At 47.1% G+C, this 14,908-nt stretch overlaps 1 protein-coding gene across 5 annotated transcripts in view; it reads left to right on the forward strand.

Annotated features, from left to right (window-relative positions):
- UBFD1 (ubiquitin family domain containing 1) overlaps positions 1 to 14,908 on the forward strand; it is a 32,687-nt gene that overhangs the window by 7,350 nt on the left and 10,429 nt on the right. For 3 of the 5 annotated variants that reach the window (XR_012092929.1, XM_073015234.1, XM_073015235.1), the window contains one exon: positions 2,065 to 2,147. Coding sequence is in view for 3 of the 5 variants with exons in the window: in XM_073015234.1 (XP_072871335.1) it covers positions 2,065 to 2,147 (83 nt within the window). In the remaining 2 variants the exon portion in view is untranslated. Of the gene's footprint in view, positions 1 to 2,064; positions 2,148 to 5,306; positions 9,235 to 14,908 lie in introns of those variants that run through there. The other 2 variants (XR_005237699.2, XM_007987937.3) reach the window with 2 other exon arrangements.

Below are 14,908 nucleotides of genomic sequence, written 5' to 3' on the forward strand. Positions count from 1 at the left end.
GGGGCTTCTGAGCCCTTGAAAGCCTCCTTATCAGCCCTGTCAAGGAGTGTGGCCATGAACTACTCATGTTTTCTAGGGTTGAACAAGGCTAAGATTTTCATTCCCACCCATAACACTGTACCTCTGGAGCCCAAGGGGCAGGCACTCTTCCCACTTGCCCAGGAGTCCTGTCACCTTAGTGTCATAAGCACCCATAAGAGGACAGCTTGTTCTGGGAGTTGGCTACTAGCCACTGGCTTCGTCTTTCTGCTGGCAAGAAGAAGCGGCTATGGAATGACCATCCCAGCAGCGAGTTGGCCTCTCCATGGGGCGTTTTGCTGAGTAAGTGACCCTTAAGGGCTGCTACTCTTGACTAAACTCTGCTAGCTTGTGTAGGAGGAGGCAGTGCTAACAGCCTCAAAAGAATGAGAACAAGCTCCAGGCAGGAAACTGGAAGCCGCTGGGGGAGAGCATGTGCCCTGCTTGTAGGAAAGTTGAATCTGGCTGAAGGTCTGATGTAGTGATCAGGAGTATATGTCCAGAATTGCCCAATTTTCGGAGTTTTCAAGAGAAGCCAGAAATCTGTCGTATATTTTTGTGATATCTCCAGACATTTCAGGATGAAAGGTATTTTAAAAGTTTCCATCTTAAAGACAACTGCTGCCCAGGTCCTGCTTTAGGGCCCACTGTTGTAGAGCCACTAGAAGTCCAAACCTAAATGAACATCTTCAGGTTTCTTCTCCCCAGCCCCCAGTGTTCAGAGACTGAGGCCCACAGAACTGAAGTAAAATGTCTTAAGTCCCCAACTAGACCAGAACCGTGGTCTCTAAATTCCTAGTCTGTTTGGCCAACTTACCTATTTTTAGACTCTACCTTTCCAGATTTTTCTTTCTGCAAAGGCTGCAAGTTTTTTTCCACCTGGTTTAGCTGTTTGCTGAGCCTCCCCGCCCGCCTTCCTCCGCGCCCCGGTCCCTAAGGTGTCTGCTGCTCTGGGGTGGCTGTGTCCTGTTGTGCAGGTGCACCACGCCTCCCCCGACCTCACCCAGTTCCGCTTCACTTGGCTCACTCCCGGCGGTGTCATCTCACTCCAGGCATCCGTTGCTGCCCCCCTCTCTTACCTGCCATCCTCTTAAACTCACCTCAATGTCTTCTGACCCCATGTGACCAGTGGTATCTCAAGTGTTAATCATAAGAGGTTATAAATGTTTTAAGAGAACTTCATAAAAGTGTGTGAATATGGAGTGGGGAGGACTTGAGGAGGGAGGCGGGAGAAGGAAGCAGGGTCGTGGTGTAGAATCTAGCCCTAAAACCCAGGCAGTCCCCTGCCCTTGTGAGAGCCACAGGGGAATGTGTTTCCTCTTTGTTTGTAGGCCTTTTGACTCTCCCTACTGCCCAATACTTTAGCCAATGCTGGGCTTGCATAAGGTTACAAAGGAATTTCTTGGGTATTTATTTATTTATTTATTTATTATTATTTTTTTGTTGAGACAGAGTTTCGCTTTTTGGCCCAGGGTGAAGTGGCACCATCTCGGCTCACTGCAACCTCCGCCCCCCAGGTTCAAGCGATTCTCCTGCCTCTGCCTCCCAAGTAGCTGGGATTATAGGCGCCCACCACCAAGCCTGGCTAATTTTTTGTATTTTTAGTAGAGACAGGGTTTCACCATTTTGGCCAGGCTGGTCTCGAACTCCTGATCTCAGGTGATCCACCTGCCTTGGCCAAATCCTAACTCCCAAAATGTTAGGATTACAGGTGTGAGCCACTGCACCTGGCCTTTCTTGGATATTTATTAACCATCAGACTTTAAAAAGTAATCCCAGGGAAGATACATCTCTGCCCTCAGAGACCTTTACTATACCATTGCCAAACCCAGTTTCCCACTTGCTCCTGCGGAGTTCCCAGCTCCCACACAAGGCCTTATGTGCACTGGTCAGAAGACCCTGTCATGTTGTCCCCTGAGTGCATGGTGCCAGTCACTTAAGTTTACCGTAGATCCCACAGCCACCAGACCTGATGAGGGACTGCTGAGTCAGAGGAGTTAGAACAGGAGGGCCTTTGAATAATCACTGTAATCCCTCTCAACTTAGAGCGGACTGAGAAATTGCCCATGGGCTCCATAAAAAATGTGGTCAGTGAACCTATCGAAGGACATGAAGACTACCACATGATGGTAAGTAGCGCTGGCTGAGTCCAGCCTCTCACTAGACTCCTGCTTCACCTGGCAGGAAACAGTTTTAACTGAGCTTGTTTAATGGAAGCAAACTCAGTCTCCAGAAGACGCACTTTTTTAAGACCCTTATGTTTTCTTCATCCACTTAGAACTTAATTCATGGCCTCTATTCCTAGTTCTGTTTATTTTGTACCCCCCAACACACACCTTCCATCGGTTTAAAGGGGATATATTTTCTCTTACCTCTTTTAGAAAAGTCTCTTTTGCCTCCCTCTTGTCATGTGTTGTTTCTAGATCAGGAAAACAAATATAAAGAGGAGGAATGGCTTGTGGATTTTCATTATAAGTTTTGTCTTGCGTATAAAACAAGACTTGCCCCAGCCTTGGTGTTGGTGAGGGCACCAGGCAGCCTCTTTTCTGTAATAATGATGCCGCTCTTGCCAGGCCCAGTGGCTGAGGGCCTTGTGGGGAGGACGGGCTCTGTGGAGCATCTATTCTGCATAGAGGCCACTCTGCAGAGAGCAGGCTTCCTGCAGGAAGACAGAATGTTTGGACATGGTCCACAAGTCTGCAGAACAAAGCAAAAAATTCATTCCTCCCATAAAATGAGCAGCTTGGGCAAAGTTTCCAGAATTTTCCCAGCACTCTTTGGAGGGGCCACATTGACAACGAAGTTGATTCTGCAGTTGCCCATCAGGGTCCTGGCCTGAGCAGCTGTCGTGTGAGGGTAGGGCCTCCTGCCATTGTTCATCCAAGGAGGCAGGCCTTTCAATGTCCATTCCATAGTGATGAAGCCACATCCGCCCCATCCCAGGAAGAAGGAACTAGTGGTTTGGCCTGTGGATTGGGGTACCAAGTCCCAGGCAGAGACAGGTGTTGGAAGATCCTCTTGCTATAGGAAAAAAATCAAAGGGGCTTAAAGTATGGTGGACAAGGGAGGCAGCCCTGTCGGCATCCTGCCCAGTGCTGCTATAGCAAGGCCGTAGCTGGGAGTGCAGTCTGTAGGCTGTGGGACTCATGGGGTTTTGTCTTCTGGAAGTGATGATGATGTCACTGGGGCTTCTCTCAGGCCTCCGGCAGCCCTTCCACCCTACTCTTTCTGTGGTCTTATTTTTTTTTTTTTTTTGAGACAGAACCTTGCTCTGTCACCAGGCTGGAGTGCAGTAGCGCTATCTCGGCTCACTGCATCCTCTGCCTCCCAGGTTCAAGCGATTCTCCTGCCTCAGCCTCCCGAGTAGCTGGGACTATAGGCGCATGCCGTTACGCCCAGCTAATTTTTGTATTTTTAGTAGAGACGGGGTTTCACCATGTTGGCCAAGATGGTCTCAATCTCTTGACCTTGTGATCTGCCCGCCTCAGCCTCCCAAAGTGCTGGGGTTACAGGCGTAAACCACTGTGCCCAGCCCTCTGTCTGTAGTCTTTATTACAAAGATTGCAAACAGATTGGTTTGGCCTGGTCGGTTATTTTTTTCTGTTTTAACAGTTGGGCCAGGCGCAAAGAAAGAAAGAAAAAAAAAAGAAAGAAAGAAAAAAAGTTGGAGTTGAATATTTTTAACTGGGCCCCATCACTCCTTTTTGAATAATTTGTGTTACCAGTCGCACCCTGTAGGGTTTGTAGCCTGAGTTTTCAAGCGGCCTGGTGGTAGGAAGTACAAGGAAGTTGAGTGGACTGTTTTGGACTTCTTTGGAGGAATTGGTGTGGATGGGTAATGACTTAGTATTTCATTGAAAAGTTCATTTCTCGCGAGTTATTTCCGGCAGAGGATAGCTCTGATAGCCCCCTTCTCTTTTCCAAACACTTTTACCTTTGTCCTAATGAAAGTACTTAGTTATCTCTTTGTGCAGATGCCATTTCTTTAACTAAATTAACATGTCATCATTCACAGTTGGAAAACTGTGGCTGTGCTTTTTCATTTTTAGAGAAATGTTTTTAAAATACAGGAAAGAGGCCGGGCGCAGTGTTTCACACCTGTAATCCCAGCACTTTGGGAGGCCGAGGCAGGTGAATCACTTGAGGTCAGGAGTTCAAGACTAGCCTGGCCAACATGGTGAAACCCTGTCTCTACTGAAAATAGAAAAATTAGCCGGGCATGGTGGCGCACACCTGTAATCCCAGCTACTTGGGAGGCTAAGGGAGGAAAATCGCTTGAACGTGGGAGGCGGAGGTTGCAGTGAGCCGAGATTGCACCGCTGCACTCCAGCCTGGGTGACAGAGCGAGACTCCAGCTCAGAAAAAATACAAATAAAATACAGAAAAGAAAGAGAATAACTGTCACAAGCCCATATATCCGTCACTGAGAAGTGGCAATTATAAATATTTTGTAATTTGCTTTAATTTTTTTTTTAAATAAAAGAAATAAAGTTTATTCACAGCAGTGATGGCCCCACTGTCTTCCCCTCCCCCCATTACCATTGTCATGTGTCACGTGCATCCTTCCCATCTATCCATTCTTTTATTTACACGTGTATCCACGAACAAGATGGAGTATTGTTTTGTGCTTCCAGTTTTCGTAAATGGTATCATGTATTGTGGTACAACTTGCTTTTCTTTGGTTCAACATAAGAATCTGTCAGTATTAACTGTAGATCCTTGTGGACCCAGTTGATACCTCTTTAAAAAGAACTCCAGTATTGGTGTGATTAAGCCTTGTCACTTTGAATTCTACATTCCCTTACTGATGGATATGTAGGTTGTTGCCAGGTTTTTGTGGTTTCAGACAGTGCTGCAATGAACATTCATACCTGTTTTCTTGAGCGTGTGTGACAGGTTTTCTAGGGCAGTGTTTCTCAAACTGTGGTCCCTGGATCAGTCGTGTTGCATCACCTGGGAGCTTGCTAGTTTCTCAGGCCCCACCCCAGACCTCCCCAAATTAGAAACTTCACAGGGGTGGAGCCTGCGGATCTGTGTTCCAACAAGCCCTCTGGATGGCTCTGATGGCCACTTAGGTTTGAGAACCACTGCTTTAGGGTTGGCCCAGCTTAACCCTTACCCTGCCTGTTTTGGTTTTTGGTTGGGAGAACGCTCCCCACGTGCAAAGTTCTGTTTGGTTTTTCTTCCCTTTTTAATTAACTCATATCCCAACCCTCCCCCATGTTTGTCCTGCCTGATTGGTCTCCCGACCTCTGAAGTACCGCTTGGTTTTCCTTTTTCCCTTCCAGGCGTTTCAGTTGGGCCCCACGGAAGCCTCTTACTACTGGGTGTACTGGGTTCCAACTCAATATGTGGATGCAATCAAAGACACTGTGCTGGGGAAATGGCAGTATTTTTGAAAGCACTTTCACCTCTGGCCCAGGAGACTGACCCAAAGTGAAGGACATTGCCGGGAGAGGCCTGCAGCATCCCTGGATTTCAGAGTTCTGGAACTTTGTTCACAAAAAATCTATATTCAGTCTGAGGTGATGTGGTGACTGAAGCCAGAGGTGATGTACTTTCACCATTAGCTTAATTTTAACTTAAAATGACCAGTTCCCTTTCTTGTAGTCAGCTTCATACCATTTTTAAACTCAATACGATGGAAATCAATAAATCTGAATTCCGAACATGTTGTGTGGAATACTCTTAAATGTGTTTGAGAGTAGATCTGCCAATTATGTTGACAAGGGAATGATCAAAAGCTTTGTTTTTTTTTTTTTTTTTTTTAAAAAAAAGGCGGTTTCAATTGAAATATTTTCATACATCTTTGGTTGCAAACATTTGGACTGCATTGCAATGAGTTGGGGTGTTTTTTTTTTCCTTTTTTGTATAAAATTGTATGCAAAATGGAGGGGGGTTAGTAAGCCATATATTTCTGTCCATTGATTCAGATTTAATTCTTTCCCTTTTTCATTCTCTCGCTTCCTTGATTTGAGTTTTTGTTTTAAGAACCCAAAGATGTCAGTTCCTCTTTTGGTACCTCATCAACGCTTCCTTTCCTGGGCTCCCTCCCGCCGTGCTGCTGCTGCCTGTGAACGCACGGTGGGAGAGGAAGAGCTGCTCGGTCTTGGGCAGGGAGCTCTCACACTTGCTGTGGTGTTCGTTGAGCAGCAGAGTATCTCCCAGTGGCTCCTGTTTAAACGTCTTGCCCTTTGGGCCCCATCTCCGAGGAGTTCCATTGCTGATTGGATGATTGTCTGCACCCCTCTCTGAGCTTGGCCTAGAGGCCCAGCCTGGCATGGTTGTGCCTGGGCTGTGCTACTCAAAAACCCCAGCTCCCAAGCAGACAAAGGCCTCTTCCAGGAGGAGCCAGGTAGAAGATAGACTATACAGCCATATAGCTGCAGATCCAGATATAAACTTCTTTCTTTGGAAGTTTTCAAGAAATTCTTAAGCAGTCCAAGGATGATTTCAATTATGCTTCTCCATTGGGTCCTTCTGCTCATGCGTTCAGTTCAAGTGTCCTTTATCCCAGGTTCAGAGATGCTGCCTTTCTCAAGAAGACATCTGACCCTAGCAGGTTGGCCAATGCTATTGAACAACAAAAATGGGATAAGTTGCTTTCATGATTAGCTCACCCTCTTCTGGTTTTAGCCCTTCTGCCCTTCTGTTCTTTGTACACGTGAACTTCTGTCATCTCCGTCTGGCTTGGTTGCCTCTGAAAGGAGGGAAAGTCTCTTGGTAAATGATCTCCTTTGTGCTGTTTGCTGTTTCTCTGCTGCTGTCTTTGCAGTTCTCCTCTCACTGGTTGCAGGCTCTCATAGTAAGGTTTGGCGAGAAATGTTCCAAACGTCACATTTTGGATTCTAGGCTGTCATCCCTCATTCTGTGAAACGTATTAGCATGTGTTCGCCCAAGATGACTATTTCTTGTGAGCCAGTTAATGATGATATTGTACGCCCTTCCCTTCTAAGCTGTAGTTCAGGAATCCAGCCCACATAGACTCTTGCTTTCCATGGTGTGTTCAATGCCAAGTAATGCATCTAGGCAGGAAAATCTACTCTTTGCTTTTTTGGGGGCAATTCGTACATTTGTGAAGTGCAGCATCCAAGAAACAGCCTGTTTTTCATCCCTTGAGAAAGGAGCAGTCATTGCAGCTTTTCTGTCCTTGTCGGCCTGCAGTTCCTGAGGAAAAGAGTGCATCTGAGCTACTTGTGCAAGCCTCTGTCTGCAGGTGACAGGTTTCGGGGAAATGAGATGCATTAAGTAGACCGTCATCTCGGGTCAGACACTGCCCCTTTTGTTTGCCAATGCCCCAGTCCTAGAGACTTGTCCTGACAGTGCCGCACACCTACTTTTGATCTCTCAGAGCAGGCGGCTCCATCCCCAGGCTGGCCTGGCTGCTCTTGGAGGCCTCTTCACTTGCTCCCCTTATTGCCCCATTCTTGTGGCTTGCCAGGCCACTTGGCCTCCCCTCTTGCCAGTGACAGCAAGCATTTCCATCATCTCCCTGCTGCCCAAGGGCCAACTGCTTCTCACTCAGGCTGGTGTCGTTTCAGGAGGACCAAAGCCTGCGTGAGTGTTTTTATTTTCAGTAAAATGGTGCTTTTTTCCTTACTTCGAGATACTATATATAAATAATAATGTAAATGACACCTTTTCGTATGGAGCTGTTTGAGTATTGCTTTACAGAGCTTACTAAATCAGCTTCAGCAATCTTGAGCTCTGTGGCTCCTCACCCTGTCTGCATGGAAGACCTTGCTGGAAGCTCTCGGGAGAGCAGACATAACACCAGAAGCCACTGGGAGAAGTGTTTTCGATCGTGTCTGAGTCACGGTAGTATTCACTGTTCAGTCATTGAGTTCTGTGAGCAGTCTCTTCATACATTTCTTACAGTCTGGAGTGTACTGACTAAATCTGTGTAAGCAAATTGAAATACTCTTTCTCTTAGGTAGCGTCACAGTGGTTTTTTTTCCCTCAGGATAATTTCTATACAATTTCCTCACTGTCAGAGGGATCAGATCTTTCCCTCACTGTGGCAGGGGTCGTGCAGGTGGATAAAGGAAGAGCTGGTTTCCAGAGAGTGACCATAACACCATTGACTTGAAGCCAGAGATGGAGGGGGTGGCCATCTCTTACACACTGAACACCTCTCAGAACCCCCTGAGGGCTTCTTGGTCTTCTAGAATCTGTACCAGTGGTCCTCCTGCAGGTTCTGGCTCACAGACATCATCATGCTTTTCTTTCGCTCCCTGAGGCGCCTTGGCAGAAGAACATGACCCTGTGAGCCAGGCCCCCTCAGCTCTGCTTCAGATCACAGAATGCAGACAGACTCGCTAGTTGCTGGACCTCTTTGGTATTAAGTGTTTGAATCCATGATGGGCCTTTTGCAAGTAGCGTTAGCTCTTTTTAAATGTTGAACTGAGCTAAGGATGCACTTTCTTGTGGGCATAGAAGGGGCCCACGTGAGGCCCTGAGTAGGCTCCTTAGTTGCTGCTTTACCTAATGAGGGCCAAAGAGATTAACTCTGCCTCATTGCCATGTTTCAGAAAAGTTGCCATATTTCACCCAGAAGGGGCTCGTTTTCCTTTTACTCTTACTTTAACCATGTGCCTGGAGGAGCCGTTCTGGGCTCTTGCACTTGCCCAACCTTTCTTTGCCAGGGGCAGAGAAGGGAAAGGGGGTAGATTGAGTGTGCCAAGGGCCGTGCAAGGGCAGGCTTGCTTTCCACCCATCTGCTGAGGGAACCCTCGCCTCTTGCTCCTTGCCTCTGTTCACGCCTGTTGTCTTGGAAAAGGATGGTCCCTTTGTCTTAAGGCTTTGTGATAAAGTCGTCTCCAGTTAGGATCGGCACCTGTTTCCTTCATCATAGTGCCTGGCAGCCTTTCTGAAGTTACAGGTGGTTGGGAGCCCTCTCACGTGCAGAGCATCTGGTAGATTGACCTGCCAGGCTGGGTGGTTCTACTGCTTTCTCAATTTCTAAGAACCTTTTTTTTTTTTTCCTTAAAGAGTTCTGCAGAATTATTTGACAATATTTGTAAGTACCATGTTTCCTTGTGGTGTACGCTCTGTTCTCGTTTCTGTTTTTAAATGAAATGCCTGTTTGGGAGGAGATGAACGTATTTAGTCTATTAGATTTGCGCTGCTGGATTTTTTTTTTAAAGTGTAACCTTGACTAGCTGTCTTATTGTTTATCCTGTAAGATTAGTCTATTGATTAAAGTTTGATAATTAATTGCGTCTCTTTTTCCTTCCAATTCTTCATGCGCCTAATTCATACTGGGGATTAACCAACATTTGGAATTGGGCCCAGAGCTATTTCTTTGCCAGTTGTGGTCTTACTTGGCTTTAAGTATATTCAAATGTATTCTCTGCTGAAACAGTTGACGTTTACTCTGCAAAATGGTGAAAGTGACTGGCGTGCCAGTGAGCCACACTCCTGTTACAGTAGCATGGTCTGCTCCCTGGTCGGTCCTGGCCTCCACATGTTGGAAGAGAAGCTGCCTCTCTGTACTCACACCTCCCGACTAGTGCCATGGGCAACCCCACCTGGCCATTTAGCCTTCGAGGACATGTTTTAGAAAACACTGAGATTGGAGCTACAGGTTTAGCCCCAAGCTATAAAGACCCAGGAGTCGGGAGGAAGAAAATCTGTTACCAAAAAATGGGCCAGGCTCAGTGGCTTACACATGTAATCCCAGCACTTTGGACACCAAGGTGGGAGGATCCCTTGAGCCCAGGAGTTTGAGACCAGCCTGGGCAACATAGCAAGAGCCCCATCTCTACAAAAAATACAGATATCGGCCGGACACAGTGACCCACACCTGTAATCCTAGCACTTTGGGAGGCCGAGGCAGATGGATCACCTGAGGTCAGGAGTTTGAGACCGGACTGGCCAACATGGTGAAACCCCGCCTCTGCTAGAAAATACAAAAATTAGCCAGATGTGATGTCAGGTGCCTGTAGTCCCAGCTACTTGGGAGGTTGAGACACAAGAATCGCTTGAACCCCGGAGGCAGAGGCTGCAGTGAGCCGAGGTTGTGCCACTGCACTCCAGCCTGGGTGGCAGACGAGATTCTGTCTCAAAAAAAAAAGGGCGGAGACTAAAACAGAATCCTTGGTATATGAAGAATGATGGAGTTTGTCCCTGCTGGTCTTACTTCTTCCTGGCAGGGGGAGGGGGTCAGCTCTTTACTTTCTCCCAGTGCCTCGTAATCCTGAAACAACACTGCTGGATGCTTAGGGATCTGACTGCTACATGGGGGAAGGGGAGCAGTGGGATTATGTCACGTGCTATACATTGGCTGGTCCACGTAGAGTATCTGCTATCTGGCACTTCTAGGATGGGTGTGGTGGATCATGCCTGTAATGCCAACACTTGGGAGGCTGAGGCGGGCAGATACCTGAAGTCGGGAGTTCGAGACCAGCTTGACCAACATGGAGAAATTCCATGTCTACTAAAAATACAAAATTAGGCGGGCGTGGTGGCCCATGCCTGTAATTCCAGCTACTCAGGAGGCTGAGGCAGGAGAATTGCTTGAACCCGGGAGGTGGAGGTTGCAGTGAGCTGAGATCACGCCATTGCACTCCAGCCTGGGCAGCAAGAGTGAAACTCCATCTCAAAAAAAAAAAAAAAAAAAAAAAAACACCTAGCAGGATGTTTTGACCTCTTGCTATGTGCCAGGCAAATGCTGCTTCTCGAGGTGTCCAGCCCTGGAGGGAAGAAGAGTGGACATCACCTTTGGGTGCTCTTCCACCATGTACTTGCTCTAAACACTCTGCATTCAGGTCCTGTGACATCAGCTCCTTTCTTATGTCTTAGTGTGAAGAATGTTATGTGCATTATGTAGTCAACACCGCACCACATCCCTCCTGTGACCCCTGCTTCGGCCACTAGAGGAAATCTTAGGTTCAGAGCAATTAGATGGCTTAGCCAACGCCACATGCCTGTTACCAAGTGAAGCTACAATTCAGAACCCAGCTTTGCCTGATGCTCAAGTCTGTGCTCTTAGATACTTACCTCGTATTTGAGAAGTTAGGAAAGAACCCAGCTGCTTTATTTTGCTTTCAGATTTTTTCTTTCCTCGGTTTTGCTGTGTGTCCTAAGGGCACTAACCTGGGTGCGTGACTTGCTTTTTAAAATTTTGAACCTTGGCATTTGTTTATTGGCTTTATTAATTAGCTTTGCGTATTAATAAAGTTAATTTGTTAATTTGTTTAATTGGTTTTATTTATTAGCTGGCTACCACTTAAAACATTAAAACAGTAACGCATGCACTTGATAAAGAATTTCAGGTGATAGGTAAGTCTTTCACTCAGTTCTCCTAGCTTCTCAACCCCAGCACCAAATCATCCCTGAAGAAGTAGAATTCACATTACGCTCAAGTACTTAAGTGTGCATCCCAGGGGCGGAGGACCAATCATTCCCACTTAAGCCACTTCCTAGAGTGGGGTGAGTGGACTCCTCCGTGAGAACTTAGCAGGAGGGAGCCGGCACTGGGGAAGCACCTCAGCAGCGCTCAGACTCCAAACCTGACATTTTTCTTGAGCTCTTGCTCATTATCCATTGCCTGCTCGGGTATCCCACAGACACCTCAAATTCAATGCATCAAATCCAATCCTCTGGTCCCTGCTTTAGACCACAACTCACCCAGTACTGGTAGGTTGGGAGATAGCTTAGACACAACTGATCAGATTCTGCCATTTATTTGTTTTATTTTATTTGTTTTGAGATGGAGTCTCTGTCACTCAGGCTGGAGTGCAGTGGCGTGATCGCGGCTCACTGCAACCTCTGCCTCCCGGGTTCAAGCGATTCTCCTGCCTCTGCCTCCCAAGTAGTTGGTATTACAGGCACCTGCCACCATGCCTGACTAATTTTTGTGTTTTTAGTAGAGAAGAGGTTTCGCCATGTTGGCCGGGCTGGTCTCGGACTCCTGACTTCAGGTGATCCACCCACCTCAGCCTCCCAAAGTGCTGGGATTTCAGATGTGAGCCACTGCACCCCATCTATTTGTTTTTCAATTCTTTTTTAGAGAGAGAGTCTCCCTCTGTTGCCCAGGCTGGAGTGCCATGGTGCAGTCATAGCTCACCGTAGCCTCTAATTCCTTGACTCAAGTGATCGATCCACCCAGCCTCCCAGGTTCTGCCATTTTATTCCCAGAATCTCTTGCCAATCCATCTCTCTTTATCCCAACCTCCAAATCTGGGACTAACTGGTACTATAGGCATGTGACACCACACTCAGCTAATTTTTAATTTTTTTGAAGAGACAGGGTCTCACGATATTGCCCAGGCTGGTCTCAAACTCCTGGCCTCAAAGTGCTGGGATTAACAGAACAGGCATGAGCCACCATGCCAGGCCTCTCATGACACTTTTTAAAGTCCAGGCCTTATAAACTGTCCCACCTTCCGGATTTGTTTCCTCATAGTCAGATTCAAGTTCCATGATTTTCGCAGGAGTGCCTCAGAGGTGACGTGACCTCGGTGCCTCACATCAGGAGCAGCGTAGGAGGTTGGCTTGTTGGGTCATTGGTGATGCTGAGTGTGATAACCTCCACCTAGGTTGTACCTATCTCCCTTACAAGGTGGTGAGGTCCTGGAGATGGGAGACAAACTATATGGTGTGAAACTGTACTGAGGCTCCAGGAGTGCTTAACACACCATGGGTACTTCCTTGTGTGTGGAGCGAGTGAGTGAACTTGCTGTGTGGAGGACACAGTGAGAAGACAGAAGCAGCTCCACTGGAGATAGGGTGGGGATGGCTGGAGACAGGGCTGGGACCAGGTCATGACAGGCTTCACAAGCCACCCTTTCCTAGTGGGAACGGTGTACAACAGGCACAGATCCTCAGAGGTGTCTTCAGCAGCTATTAAATACCATATGCGTACAATTCCATTTACCCTGTTCTTGAATTCACACACACTTTGGAATGCTACATTTGGCCAGTTTGCTGCCTATCTATAGCGGCACAGAAGTCTCTCAGAAGAACATTCTGATAAGCTCTTAGAGCAGAAAGAACAGAAAGGCCTTTGCTACTGCTTGAACAACCAGACCCTAAATGGCCTTGGGGATGAATGATCTGTGTGTGTGAGATCCAGTAAATATCTTCCCTCATTCTGGCTTCTTTGGGGCTTACACCAGCTACTGGATGACGTGAATGGGCTGTTTCACTGCAGGCGTCTGCTGAAGATAGTAGCAAAGCAGGCACTCAAGTGGCAGTACAGTCAGACTTTGTGATCTTAGGCAGACACAATCACAGATGCTTTTTTTGGCAAAATGTACAGGTGCCATGGGATTTAAAATAGCCAGAACAACTTGGGGACTATCACCAAAATATCCCCAGTGTTAAACTACCGGACGTTCCAATCAAAGGAATAACACACAGCCTGTTTACTCCCGATTTGATCACCAGTGCTTAGTAAGTGCTCAAGCTATTGTTAAATAAATACAGTTGTAAAAAAACAATGAAGAAGCACCTTAGTCTCCAATTTGGCAGTTTTCCAAGATGTGTTGCTGAGTATTGAAAAAAAATAAAAAAGGTCTAGTGTAACAATGTATGATTTTCATGACTGAAAAGGATATGCTTTCTATTGCTAAAAAGGGGCCAGGCTCAGTGCCTCACGCCTGTAATCCCAGTACTTTGGGAAGTAGAGGCGGGAGGATCTTTTGAGCCCAGAAGTTCAAGACCAGCCTGGGTAACACAGTGAGACCCCATCTCTATAAATAACTTAAAAAATTAGTAGTGGTGTGCCTACTTGGGAGGCTGAGGGAGGAGGATGGCCTGAGCCTGGGACGTTGAGGCTGCGGTAAGCCACTATCGTGTCACTGCACTCAGACTGAGTGACAGAGTGAATGTCTCAAAGAAACGAAAATGAGGTTTGCATTCGACCCAGCAATCCCATTACTGGATATACATAAAGGAATAGAAATCATTCTACCATAAAGACACATGCATGCCTGTGTTCACTCACTACAACACTATTCACAATATCGAAGGCATGACATCAACCTAAATGCCCATCAGCTGCAGACTGGGTAAAGAAAATGTGTAGGCTGCCGGGCGCGGTGGCTCAAGCCTGTAATCCCAGCACTTTGGGAGGCCGAGACGGGCGGATCACGAGGTCAGGAGATCGAGACCATCCTGGCTAACATGGTGAAACCCCGTCTCTACTAAAAAAATACAAAAAACTAGCCGGGCGTGGTGGCGGCGCCTGTAGTCCCAGCTACTTGGGAGGCTGAGGCAGAAGAATGGCGTAAACCCAGGAGGCGGAGCTTGCAGTGAGCTGAGATCGGGCCACTGCACTCCAGCCTGGGCGACAGAGCCAGACTCCGTCTCAAAAAAAAAAAAAGAAAATGTGTAGGCTGGGTGTGGTGGCTCTCACCTGTAATCCTAGCACTCTGGGAGGCCGAGGCAGGCAGATCACTTGAGGTCAGGAGTTCGAAACCAATCTGGCCAACATGGTGAAACCCCATCTCTAATAAAAATACAAAATAAGTATCTGGGCATAGTGGCGGATGCCTATAATCCCAGCTACTCAGGAGGTTGAGGCAGGAGAATCACTTGAACTGGGGAAGCAGAGATTGTAGTTAGCCAAGATTGCGCCATTGCACGCCAGCCTGGGCGACAGTGAGACTGTCTGAAAAAAAAAAAGAAAATGTGTATACACATACAGACACACACACACCATGGAATACTATGCAGCCATAAAAAATGATGAGATCATGTCCTTTACAGCAACATGGATGCAGCTGGAACCAGTATCCTAAGTGAACTAACACAGGATCAGAAAACCAAATACCACGTTCTCACTTGTAAGTCGGAGCTAAACATTGAGTAAACATGGACAGACAGGAACAACAGGCACCAGGGCCTACTGGAGGGTGGAGGGTGAGGATCCAAAAAAGACCCA

The sequence above is a fragment of the Chlorocebus sabaeus genome, chromosome 5 (assembly GCF_047675955.1).
Source record: "Chlorocebus sabaeus isolate Y175 chromosome 5, mChlSab1.0.hap1, whole genome shotgun sequence".
NCBI lineage: Eukaryota > Metazoa > Chordata > Mammalia > Primates > Cercopithecidae > Chlorocebus > Chlorocebus sabaeus.